Raw genomic sequence first — 13,572 nt, 5'->3', positions numbered from 1 at the left:
TTTGACTCCAATAAACTGGTTTGAAAAAGAAAACTATGGGAGAAAAATAAGAACAAACTTTATAGCATTGTTTTCATGTAAAAATAAGATAAGATTGAGATTTCGCCTGCTACAGATTTATTGTGATTGATACATACTGGTTGGCCACCATCACTACGGCTGGAAACTGAACATGTAAAATCATTTGTGCCAAATTTCAGTGCCTGAGAGTGCAGTGCGTAGTGTCTATGTGCATACCAAGTATGTGGTCGAGGGCAAAAAACATGACATTGGCTGAAGAAATAAACTTGAAGTTTCAGGTCACAGCTGTGATGCGAGGCTACATGGAGCCAATGCTGACAACTGCATCGATTAAAATGATAGCAGATCTGTTCTGTGACATGTGCAACTGAAAAAAGCATCTCATATGCTTGTGGTTTAGACACGGAGGGCAATGGTGAGCCAAAAGCAGTCACAAGTGTGGTTTCACTTCTTAAAACTTGACGCGGATAATACTTGCTGCAATATTTGTAATGTGAGAAGCAAAGTTGGCCAGTGCAACATGTCTAACCTCAAGACAATGAAAATGTTCTATATAAATTACAATGTTGAAATTCAGGAGTTTGGGGTTTATTTTTTGCAACTTAAAATACACTTTTGGTATTACAGAGAGAGCAGAGTACCAAAAACGGCACTGCTGAATAGTGGTGTCTAATTCCAGGTACGGCTAATGGTTCAAACATAAACAGTACAAAACCCAAGAAAAATATAATATAAAAGAAGGAACAGTCATGACAACAGAGACAGAAGAGCCAGACTCTGGTATCTATTGGAGTCAATGGGGCAGGCACTTCAAATCACACGAGAACTCATCATAGCAGAGGCTGAGCTGCAACTAAAAGACAGAACCATGATCTGTTTAGAGACCAATAACAAGAAAAACTTGCTACAGAGAAGCTTCGCATTCACACAAACTTTCATGTTTAGATTAAAAAACATCAGTAAGCTTCACGCATTGTGTGTTTTTTTAATCTGGTCGAAGGATTTTTCAGTCAAAGCTAAGGGTGCTTTCACACCTGTCCTGTTTGGTTCGGTTCAGTCAAACTCAAGTTCAATTGCCTCCTCAGTGCGGTTCGTTTGGGCAGGTGTGAACACAGCAATCACAGTGAGGTGTGAACCAAAACAACCAGACCGAAACCTTCTTGAAGAGGTGGTCACGGTCAGGGACGCTAAAATCAACCTGCGTAGTTGTCCCTCCACTGTGACATTAGAAAGTGTCGCATTTATCTTGCAAGTGTACTCTTCATCAACATTTTGTTTACTTCCTGTTACAAAATTAGTCCCTGATGGGGACCAAAGCAAGACAACTCTAGGTCTGAAAGCACCCTCACACAACAAAGACATGATGGGTCATAGTGTGAATTGCAGTGCCCGCCCCACTGACTCCAATAGAACTGACACCAAAGTCTGGCTCCTTGAATGCTGTCACTGTCGTCATGACAGCAGCAGGTTAATCGGCGTCTTACCTCTGTGAGGGCGTGGAGCTGCCCCTCATGGACACACACTCCTATAAACCTGCAGGCAGAGCAGACACACACTTAAATAACAAAAAGGAGAACAGTTTCTAAACACACAAATACATTTCCTGATGAGTCAAGGCTTTTTGGGAGAAATCCATACAACAGAAACAATAAAATAAAACAAGGAAGGCGTGTTGGGAATCAAACGTCTCAGTCACCTGAGTATATTGGGGTGCGATAGTCGGTTCATGAGCTGGACCTCCCTGAGCATGTTGGCTCTGTTACTGGCCAGGATGTTCATCTTCAGAGCCATGACCTGACCCGACACACGATGCTGCACCTGGACCAAGCAACAAAAAAAAACACAGCAAAAATATTTTACTTTTGGTCAACTATTGACACAACACTGAAGAAATCGGGAAGCCAAGGAAATTAAGCAATGTAGCAACAGAAGCTATACAAAAAAAAAAAAAAAAAAAAAACAATAACTATGGAGCAATTAATGCTTGTTCCACTTTCCAGAGAAATAACCTCACAGTCAGTACAACAGACACATATGAGCCAGAACAGGCCTTCAGCAAGGCATTTATGATGATTCATTATAGATACATAAATCAGTGAACACTATCTGAAGTCATGAAATGAAACTACGACCAGCTGCAGAGTGGAGCTTTACATTCGCAGGCCAGCTGAGTTTCTTCATTTGTTTTGGCTGCTTATGTGCCCCAACCTGCTGCTATGGCAATGGCTCCGTCTGGTATGGTAACCATGGTGACGTGACATGCTCCCCCCCCCCCCCAGGCTACATGTTAGTGCATATTTGCCTGGCAAGTAGTTTGACTTGCAGAAGAAATGCACACAGGCAGCAGACAAGCACTAAAATCTCTGGCAGAGTGTCGAGGGAAGAAGTCAGAGGTGTTTGTGAGTCTGTCTGCCTGTGTGTGTTAGTTTGTGTGTTAACATTGTGCATGTCAGTTTGTCTGTGTTAATAGTGTGTGTCTGTGACTGGGGTGAGAAAACCCAGTGTTGTATGTTAGATACTGTAAAACTGAGGGAAGGTGAGAGCTCCATCATTATGCAACAAGAAAAGATGCTGCTTTTATTATAAATGCCCTGAAGCGTATCTTTTGTATTGGTACATTTTGTGTGATTTAACATGTTTAAGGGCCTCATCTGTAATTGTTTTAATGTTATAAATTAGGTGCTTATTTGAGTATATATATTAAAACCTGGCCATAATTTAAATTGCAAGCCTGTGTCACACAGTTGTGTTTGAACAAACCTTCAACAGCAACAAAAGCATCTTTAAAGCTCTCTCTGTCTCAGACCACAAATAAAAGAATTATCCACCCAACAGTCCCTACGTCTTGCTCCCTGCCGCTGTGACTGCTTCCCCGGGGAGGAGAGCAGGCAGCATTTCAAGAGTCAGACCTTCGGCCAGCACAGACCCCCCCAGTACTTAGTTTCACAGTGGGCTGCAGACGGGGCTTGGTCTAATCTGTGTAAGGGCAGCAACAGAAAGTTTGCTGATCCACCAGGGAGTCAGAGCTGTCCAATCACTTGGAGATGGGGTTTGTGCTGGCTGGATTCATGTTGCTGCAGCCACTGACTGGATGTCCGTCTCCTGAGCTGCTGCCAACTCCTCTCCCAGTGAGGTGGTCTGTAGAGGCGGGGAGTGAGGTGGAGGACACATATTTTTTGTCAGACTCTTTTTGATAAGTCCATCTTCCTTTTTTGGATTGCTTTGCAGTGTAGGTCGTTGTTACCAACACTGGAATAGCAACTTTTGCCCAGTGATGCCAAAATAAAATTTCCCAACTTAGTTTTAATTTTGAGTTATTTGTAGTGCTACTACGTGCCCAAGTATGTCTACATATTGAAACCTACATGGGCCTTCTTTTTTTGATACTATCCAAAATGGGTCTGCAACCATGTTAGCAGCTCTCTGCAATAATGCTCACAATAACCATACTAATGCCATCTAAGTTTTTCCCTTAGTAAATGCAGTGAGTTTCCCGAAGAAACAGCCATTTTAAAAATCTTGAGTTGAGCATTTTAGCATGCTAAACTTTACTTATTAGCATGAGACATTCCCTTTAAAACTTAAGTACTTTCTGTACTAAATTTCTAGATTTACTAAAATCAAGGTATGGAAAAAGCTACATTTTGGTAATGCTGCCAAACTTACAGACTACCTAACCCTTCTTAAAAGACAGGGTATGATCTTATGTTTTGAATACTGCTTGTCGGGCCACACTTTTGTTTGCATTCAGGATCTGCAATCAGGCTTTTAATGCCTGACTGCAAACCAAATTCCCCTGGAGCTAATAATAAAGTTGATCCGGCCGGGGAGGGTTTCAGGTTGTGACTTCATTAGTGACATGATGAGTGTGTAATGAAAGAATGAAAGGGTGAGGGAGGAGGGGAGAGAGAGTGCGTGTAAGGGGTCAGAGTCTGGAGTCAGAAGTGTTGAAGCTGAAGTCGGTGTGACACTGGCCTGGATCTCAGCTGGGCTCTGGATCAGAGCGGTGATGGAAAAAAACCACAAAGCCTATTAGAGAGCAGACTAGAGTGCAGCGAGTAACACTATTAATATACACACACACACACACACACACACACACACACACACACCTCATCTTAATGGCCAGTCAATGGGAGTCAATCTCCGCCACGGCACTAAATCCCGTCTCCACTGAGCCACTTGAGGACTTCAGCCTGTGGCAAAGTGCTGCACACATGCATGGTTGCACACATGTAAATCGCACACACTTAATTGTGTACAGTAGTTGCTTCCTCTTGCAGTAGAGGAAGTTGGAGCAGAAATTTAAACACGCAGCAGGAGCGTGGAGGGGCTGCAGGACTGGTTATTGTGTGTTATTACAGCATTAGAGGATGAGGCACACTCCTGCAGGCTGGTAGACGGAGCTCTGCAGCCGATTAAGAGTTTTCTTTACACACAGTCTCCTCCTGCTTCCATTAGCACAGATTTATCTGGCAAACAGGACTGTGGGGCTCTGTGCATGGCTGTGGATTTACATCACACTTGTCCGCTTTTTCCCCGCACACAGCTGCCTTCTCACTCAGCTGAAGAAACTCTTACATGCTTGTCTGGCACTGTCTCACAGCCACACACACACACATATACACACACACACACACACACACACACACACACACTGACTCATATACACAGGTTACAGTGCAAACGTGAGCCAACTGCTGATGCAGCACGGGTTGGAATTGCAACGCTGCTTCACCCGACTGTTTTGTCCCCGACAGTTTTTAGCTTCTACATAAACAACCTCTCACTCATCGTTATTAAGGGCTGAGAGTGTGTCAGCAGCTTGGGCAACATGCTCTCAGGTGTGTGTGTGTGTGTGTGTGTGTGTTTGGCAGCTGAGAAGCTGAACCCTACAAAGCCACCATGAGGTATGTGTGGTGTTTCTTTCCAAATTCCTTATGCCAACCACTCTGCTGGTCATCTCCATGGACTTGCCACTGGAATGCCAATGTACACGCCTACATCAAGATTACCCCATGATATGGAGCAATTATATACACACACACACACACACACACACACACACACAGTCAGAGTAAACACACACCCACGATGGGCTCACATGCATGGGTCCAGACACACCCTAAAGCTCTCCTTCAAAACACACTCAGCCTTGTAAAGTGCTGCTGTCAGCAGAGGAAAGGTCGCAGGCATCCTTTGCTCTCGCTCCGTGCAGCCAACATGTGCAGCGATGTCTGTCATTAGCTGGCGGCCCGGCAGGGCAGACTGATGCACAGCAAGACTCAGAAGAGGAGGAGGAGGAGGACGTGTCAGAGACTGCAGATGGAGGATGCACACAAGGGCAAGAGAAATGTGTTAGACCTTTAAAAGATCTGTGCTTTTAAAAGAGTTCGGGCTCCTTAGATAGAAAATATGAAGATGGTAGTAGCAGGGAAATGTGTTTCAGTCTCACAAAGTCCAGACGGGTAGTTTAAAAATGCCAAAAACAAACTGAATCTACAAATTATTATTTTTTTGTGTTATAATATTAGCAGAGGTCACGTCATCATCAGTTAGATTGCACAGGGCTGTAGCCATGATTTTGGAAATACCGAGCCGGGGTTTTTCCTGGGTTAAAAATGAAGCGAAGGTGGTACCATCCTGTGCAAGTGTACCAAGCCTTCAACTGGCTCAAGAAAACACTTTTTACAAGCTAGAAAAAAATCCCTTAAGGCCGTCTTGAGATGTCAGGTTCATGAGAATGAGACAGATCCAAGGTCACAATGAACTTGACCTTGTACCTTTGACCACCAAAACCATTTCCCTCAAGTTGTCTCAAGATATCTCGTTACAAAGGACGGGACTGTCAAACAGACTGATGGATAACCCAAACACAATGCCTTCGGACACATCTAAGGCCAGGAGGCATAATTGTGGCCCAATTGTCACATTGATTGTTGTGTCACAGATGTGAATTCCTGGATAATAAAACGTCCATCAGCAGTGTTCTGTAGCGACCCTAGTAATATTTGTTTGTGTACCGAAGTTACGCACAACATGACCTGGTTAAGTGCCTGAGAACATGACCACAAATACTGATACACTACTGATACATTCTGCTATCCTGCGCCAAATTATTTAGACTAATGACGGCAGGAAGTGTTTGTGTTTAGTGATTTAGACACCCCCGCTTTGCCGAGGTCCAAAAACAGACAGCTCTTGTCTTCCTCTTTGTCAAGTTTTGGCAGTGCCTTTCCCGGTGCAGTGTGCTGATTACGAGCGCTTCACCACATCAACATTATGCCACAACTGCAGTTACAACTGACAGAAATCCACCAAGTGCAACACTAACTACCAAATAGTGTTTTCCATCAAGACACCTGTCGGTAGGGGTGGGGGAAATTTCCGATTCTTAGATGCATTGCGATTCGGATGTGGACGAATCTGAATCGATTCACAAACGTCCAAATTTCGATTATTTAAATCTGTTAATTAGAGTAATACAGAAGGTTCTAAATAATGCGGAACTAAAAAGTGCAGTACGTGTCATCTCCGGGACACTTTGGGATGTGCACCTGGAGCAGACACGCCGACACGCACACAGAGGAAAACAAACATGGCTGACCGCTACCCACCTCGCCGTGAGAGCTGAACAGCTTCTTCTAATTTAAAAGCAGATGTGTGGAAATACTTCGGCTTCTACAACGTTGACGGCGGAAGCGAACTGGACAAGAGCCACGTTATATGTAAGCTGTGTCGTGTTAAAATAAAATACTTTGGCAACACAACAAACATGAGAAGCCATGTAACCCGATTCCACCTGACGGAGGAGTCAGGGAGACGGCAGGCTGTTGTTGCTGCGGCAACTAGCGGCGCTACCGACCAGAGAACGAGGTCGAGGAAGCAATTAGAAAGCTGCCACCCTCATCGGAAAAGGCGAAGTGAATTACGAAGGCCATCGCGGCATTTATTGCCAAGGATTTGCGTCCTTATTCTGTCGTGGAAAATCAGGGATTTCGAGCACTGCTGCGTACACTGGAGCCCAGATACACCATCCCATCCCGACGCTATTTCACCGACACTCTACCATCAAACCAAAACAGAAGTCATGGCCTCACTGTTGAAGGCAGGCAGGTAGGAACGCAGTTACATGTGATGCATGGACGTCTGTCGCCACCGAATCATTTGTTACTCTAACTGCGCATTTTATCTTGTGATTTAAGATACCTGTTGTTACCTTTGGTTCCGTACAACGAAGTTGTAACTTTCCAGTTTGCAAGCATTTCCATTTATATGTTTAATAAAATATAATGGAAATGAATTCAACTCTTTCTTATTACAAATGCACTGTTTTTAAAAATTGCAAGTGTTGAATGCTTATTCAGTGAGACAAAAAGAAGTGTGTTGTGAAAAAGTGCATCAATATACATAAATTAAAGATGCATCAATAATCGTTTTATAATCGAATCGTAGCCCCTGAATCATAATCGTAATCGAATCGTGAGGTGCCCAAAGATTCCCACCCCTACCTGTCAGAGATGTGTCAAGAGTTGGAGGCAGCACAAAATCTGACGAAGCCAGCCGCCTCGTATTCTCTATACAGGAAAAACGTTCAGAAGGAGTCCACCAATTTTTCCTTTTTGCACGATTTCCATAATAATTTAACTACTAAAATATATTGTAGCCAATATTGCCATACACAATTGCTTAAAATGCTGTTTCAAAGCATTTCCATCAATGCCAGGAATACAACTCCGCTGGCAAAAAAAAACAAATCCTGCTATTTGTATACAGTCAAATTTAAGGATTTTGACTCTGAACCAATCCTTAAAAACATGTGAAATTCAGAATATAGGATGCTTAAACATCCCAGCTCCCAGAAACGATATCAAGGACATGACCCTTCTGTCCTAAGTGGTAGCTACAGGCCTGAATTTGCACCATGTATGGGATTATTTTGTATCTCCGACACTTTTCAGGTGTCCGAGAGAAAACTCTGCAGAAAAAGTCTGCAGAACAAATCACGTTACTGCAGTGTTACAGAGGTGGGCTGTGGTGGAGTGTGACCAAACGACTGACTACACACACACACACAGCTGAATGACTTTGCCTCTGGACACTTGGTCAACTCTACAGGCATCTTTTCCCTCCTGGATTTCAAGGTCACTTCACAACTTCCCAATGTCAACATAACTGAGGATGTCTTGCTAAATGATGGGATTGTTGGAGGCAAATACAGCAAGACTACTTTAAAATCTCTTTTTGTCACCATAAGACTCTGCTGATCATTTAGATCATACTGTTCTGCTTTGCAAACAGTCGAGTCATTGTGGTATTTACATGATAAAGTACTCTGCAGTCTTACCCGTCTGTAGCCTGGCACATAAAAATAGCATCTACCCTTCAAAAGGAGAAGTCCCATCATCATTAAATGTGCAACTTCTGCAGCATTTTTATCCAGACTAAAGCAAAAAATTTGCCTTAGAATCAACATTTTAGGACAAAAACAGGAAAGCTTCAACCGATTTGACAAGCGAGCTTTGAGCTGACGTGTGAAGGCACTGTGAGTGAAAAGTCCCTGAGGGGGTGAACTCCACACACTCTGAGTATGTGTGTGTCGGAGAACTGAGAAAATTAGCTGCTCCTACAAAACAGCTCAAGGCTTAAGCCGCCTCCTGAGGCTCTGCTCTCAGTTGTAGCGTGAAAAGCAAAAAAAAAAAAGAGTGTGAATGTGTGTGTGCAGGCGACTGAAATGATGCACCCTGCCAAGATGGGTCCATCAGCGAGCGAGCCGGGAGGTCCCCCCCTCTGTGTGGTCGAAATACAACCTGATCCAGGAGGCTATCAGTCCAGGTAGCAGACAAGCTGACACACAACGACTCACTTGGGCTGTTGCACAACACTGGGCTGACCACGCCCCCACAGCTCTTACACGTACACAGGTCTAAACATGAGGGGTCACTCATGTTCATAGAATACGTGTGTATCATCAGTGACCTGTTGCTCACTCTTTATTTGCTTGTTCTTTAAATGAAGAGAAAGGTGAGTCGAAGTTTCCCAGTAGCAGGTCTAAATTACACAAAGCCTGTGTTACAAACTTGGAGTTTGAATATATGTGGGCATTTGCCAGCCAGAGAGGGTAGAACAGACACAGTGGTCTGCATCACCGCAAAGTGTAGTTACATGTCTGGGAAGGCGCACGTCAGGCTACAGCGTAGGACACGGCATAGGCTCTATGTCAAAGTGAAGCCTATGCTGTTGGTACCGACTCCGAAACGTTCGTCCATCATTAAAGTTTTGGGTACAGATCAAATTTTCTGCAATTTTTCCGCATCTGTCAGAAGAGTCGTTTGACCAAGAAGCAGTAGAGAAAATGTGGCGTAACCTGCGAGACACATATATCCACAATGAAAGAGAAACGGGACGCACATTATCATTAACTTAGACAGCCTACATTCAACTGCTCAGGTAGTCATGCTCTGGTGGATGATGGTGACGAAGAGGAGGATGAAAAAGAAAAGAGGACAGAGACAGACAGAGAGTGGGCAACAGTGTGGAGACAGAGAGGGAGGACAGCTCAGACCCTTCAGGCAGCGACAGTGCCAAATGTACGATGCAGACAGAGAGCGGTGGCACCCAGGAAGGTGCCTCCTGTGGACAGAAGCAAGGAGCAATATGTCTTTCTATTTTGTCTCATATTGCCAATTTTTACAATGACTAGAGCAAGTGTGAAACTCAGGGGAGAGGACTAAAAGTCTCGATATCTCTGACTCTGCTGGTTTGACTTTGATCATCCTTTCTTAAAAATCTGTCTCCTCAACATCTTGCAAGTGCGATACCTCAAATCGCTGGAGTGCTTTTCCCAGAATCTTAAATCTTTGAATTACCCAGAGAAATAAGGACACAGTTTCTGGGAAGAGATGGCCCTGTTGAATCTTTAAAATGTCATGCTGCACAACTTTAATTCACCTCCACTGGATCAGGGTGGAGGCAGACATTTCAGAGACGGATATAAAAAGCTGGGCAAAAGAAATATACAATCTGTGTGGCTTCACACAAATAGATTTAAAAAATGTGTGATTTTAGTGAACCGACTCTTTAGAGGGGATCTATTATGCTCATTTTCAGGTGTATTTTTGGTTTCTACTGGAGCATGTTTACAAGCTCTGATGTTCAAAACAACAGTTTATTTTCATCATCTGTGCTGGGACACCTGTATTTACCCTCTGTCTGAAAGGCTCTGTTTTAAACGCCCGTCTCTTCAAGCCGCCCTCCTAGAAAAGTCCAGTCTGCTCTGACAGGTCAGTGTAAAATTACACCTTCCAGGTCCATCATGCGGTCCCACTGGGCCACAAAAGACTATTTCCCATAGACTTACATTGTAAAAGAGACGTCTGTAAATTAGTGTATACACCTTTTTTTTTTTTTTACTATTGGGATTTTATCCATTTCTTCAGATAACATTTTGAAAGAAGAGTTGCATGATTGAATCATTTTATCCCCATTTGAGTTAGTGGAGATCTAAACCAGAAGTAGCCAACTCGGCCAGCAGAAGTCTCAAGTGTGCTTGCTCTTTGGGCCGAACAATGTAAAAGCAGAATATCCAGGTAATTTGAAAGCCACAGCTTTCAATGGACTGAACAGGGCCCCACCTCAAACACTGTATCCAGTTCTCTTTATTCACCCAGGTCTCAACATCTCTGCACCGTCATTGTAGCCGGGAAATGACTGTAACGGAGAATTGTGGCACTTTTTACGATTAGAAAATCATCAGTTAATGCCTCTAAAGACGAGCAGACATGTGACGGTGGGAATATAATCCAAAGTTGGGGAGAAATTAACAATATCAGCTTCCAAGATTACATGTTTTCCCCGATGTTAACATGTAGCTACATGTAGCAGTGTACTTGAAGCTACAGAATTTTACCACAGACACATGACTGTAATGGAGAACAGCAGCACTTTATAACGTGAAAAATCATCAATAGACGCCTCTAAAGACAACCGGATATGTTCCAGTGGGAATATGATCCAAAATCGAGGAGAAATTAATAATATCGACAACCAAAAGCATGTAGCATGTAGCTACATGTAGCAGTGTACTTGCAGCTGAGGAATGACTGTAATGGAGAACAGCAGCACTTTATAACGTGAAAAATCATCAATAGAAGCCTCTAAAGACAAGTGGACATGTTCCAGTGGGAAATGGATCCAAAGTCGGGGAGAAATTAACAATATTGGCAACCAAAATGACATGTTTCCTGGGGTTAGCATATTACTACATGTAGCAGTGTATGTAATGTAAACACTGTAATGTAAAAAGTAGAAAAAACAATCGGAAACAGTATTCAGAACAGTCTGACGCTTAAGGTTTTGCTGACAGGGATTACTTTCACATACTTTTACCTCATTATTTGAAATTTTGGTCTTGTTTAATACTAACATCAGACATTGTAATATATATATATATATATATATATATATATATATATATATATATATATATATATATATATATATAAAAGTCCCCTTTAAAAAACATGTCGCAGAGGTGACGATAAAAACAACTGAGCTTTGCTGCACCACCAAAACATTACACAATGTCTTTGATACAGACTTGACACACATATGCAAACACTGAGCCATTTGTTTACTTTCTTGCAGGGGAGCGGCCTTCTTCAGGGTTCAGCTATCGCCAACATGTGGACGGGAGGAAACGCTCATTGTGTGTTGATGTAAACACACGTTCCCTGTCTCTTGAGATACCCATATAAAAACACTGGTAACCATAATGGAACAGAGGGGGGGTAGGGAAACAGATAATTGTGCAACTCTTGCCCAACACTTCTCTATTTTAATCCCTGGTACAGTTGAAATATTTGAAGCAATAAACACGGTGGTTCAAGTGAAGGCAGGCACATCACATGCTCAGCGCTTTCGTGTTTGTGCATCTGTGCAGAATGTAAACAAAGCTAAATACTTGTGCTGCAAGTGGCAGCGGAGCAAGTCCAGACTACAGCGAGGGAGGAGAGGGGAATAATGAGGGAAAAGTGCCACACTAAGCCGCTGATGTTCAAGTCTACACTGGCTTTTCCATACAAACACCATCATTCTAAAGCAACATGGACACACACCGAGCCTCCTAATCCCGAACACTGAAACTGATCACAAGCACGCAGATGACAGCTGATGATGGATAGTGGTTTGCGTGTGCAGGCAACCCCTAAGAATCTGTTTTTTTTCCCCTCCTTTGTTGTCTTTTATCTTTCAGAGCTGACATTGTTCCGGCAGCCAGGATTTACTAAGAGCTGGTCGCACCCCAACACGTCCTGACAGGTGAGTCCCACAATCAGTTTCTCTTTCTCTCACACACATGCTTTTTTCAGTAGGAGTCAGTGTTCACCCGCAACTGATGAGATGAGACAAAAGATTCAGATAACCAACCCAAAGAAAGAAGGTTACGGCTGCAGCTAACACTTACTATTTCTCCAATTCATCACATTGTTTCGCCTCTAAAAGTGTTTTAAAAATAGTGACAAATGTGCATTACAATTTCTAAGAGCCAGACATGATGCCTCTGGTTGCCAAGGGCAGTGGTTTTCAAACTTCTTGTGCCGAAGGTACACCAAAGGCCAAAATCTCAAGGTACACTTGTATTTATTTCTGTGCACGTTAGCTTCTTTAACGTGTGTAATCACTCTTACTACAATGTAAGACAATAAAAATTTGAAAAAATAAGACCGATAACTTTCATGATACAGTCTACTGACATTTATTTTTCTCTTTTCTTTCAGTGGTTGGTCATCTTTCCTGGTGCTTTGTTGTAATTTGCTCCGTACAATAAAGCCATCCAGTGAAACTATCACAACAAAGATAGAAGAGCCCATTTGTAGAGTAGATTGGGCGGACACTGAATGTTGCTGGGGAGTAGGGATGTGCCATATTGTCTCTTTCACAATAATATCTAGGGCTGACCCAAAAATTTGAAGCTTTGAAGCTTCATTCGATGGCACGGGATTCGATTGGGAAATTTTTTTTTTGGAATATTCAGCCTTTTATTTCTCCCGTTTTTTGGGGGGACCTTGAACGCAACACCATCTCCGACAAGGAAACAGAAAGCCTGACGTGCAATGAATGGAGACCTATTATCCTGCTTGAACACAGACAACTAAATTCTTTCAACAATGTGACTTAAAATAATGATAAGATAGATTTTATTGATGTAAGATAATATGCTGATGGTGACATTTTCCACCGGTCCGCTGTGCTCTGAGTCTGGTGTCAGTGACACATGCAGCTCTGAGTCGCGCATCTGTCTGCTTGAGCTGCAGTGCGCGCCAAGGGTTTTCATTTTTAGTGTTAAATCAAAAGTTAAACACTACTTATCAGCAAAGTGTTTTTTTGTTTGTGAATATTTTTATCTTAATTCTAGGGTTGCAAGAAACTACCTTTTCGCCATAATTTGTAAGTTATTAACTTTTTTGGACTTTTTTTTTTCTGCTCAGCAAAACATGAAGTTGAAGGTCAGCCCTAACATCGGTATAATTTTTAACATGATATGAAAACTTC

General features: G+C 42.8%; 1 protein-coding gene across 1 annotated transcript in view; it reads right to left on the bottom strand.

The window, feature by feature from the left end:
- The window catches only part of tesk1b (testis associated actin remodelling kinase 1b), a 44,477-nt gene that overhangs the window by 17,311 nt on the left and 13,594 nt on the right, over positions 1-13,572 (bottom strand). The window contains exons 3-4 of the mRNA XM_033610303.2: positions 1,718-1,839; positions 1,506-1,554 (exon numbers count right to left, since the gene is read on the bottom strand). Of these exons, the coding sequence (XP_033466194.1) occupies positions 1,506-1,554; positions 1,718-1,839 (171 nt within the window). The remainder of the gene's footprint in view (positions 1-1,505; positions 1,555-1,717; positions 1,840-13,572) is intronic.

The sequence above is a fragment of the Epinephelus lanceolatus genome, chromosome 22, assembly GCF_041903045.1.
Source record: "Epinephelus lanceolatus isolate andai-2023 chromosome 22, ASM4190304v1, whole genome shotgun sequence".
NCBI classification, from domain to species: domain Eukaryota; kingdom Metazoa; phylum Chordata; class Actinopteri; order Perciformes; family Serranidae; genus Epinephelus; species Epinephelus lanceolatus.
This window is presented reverse-complemented; position numbering and strand designations above follow the sequence as displayed.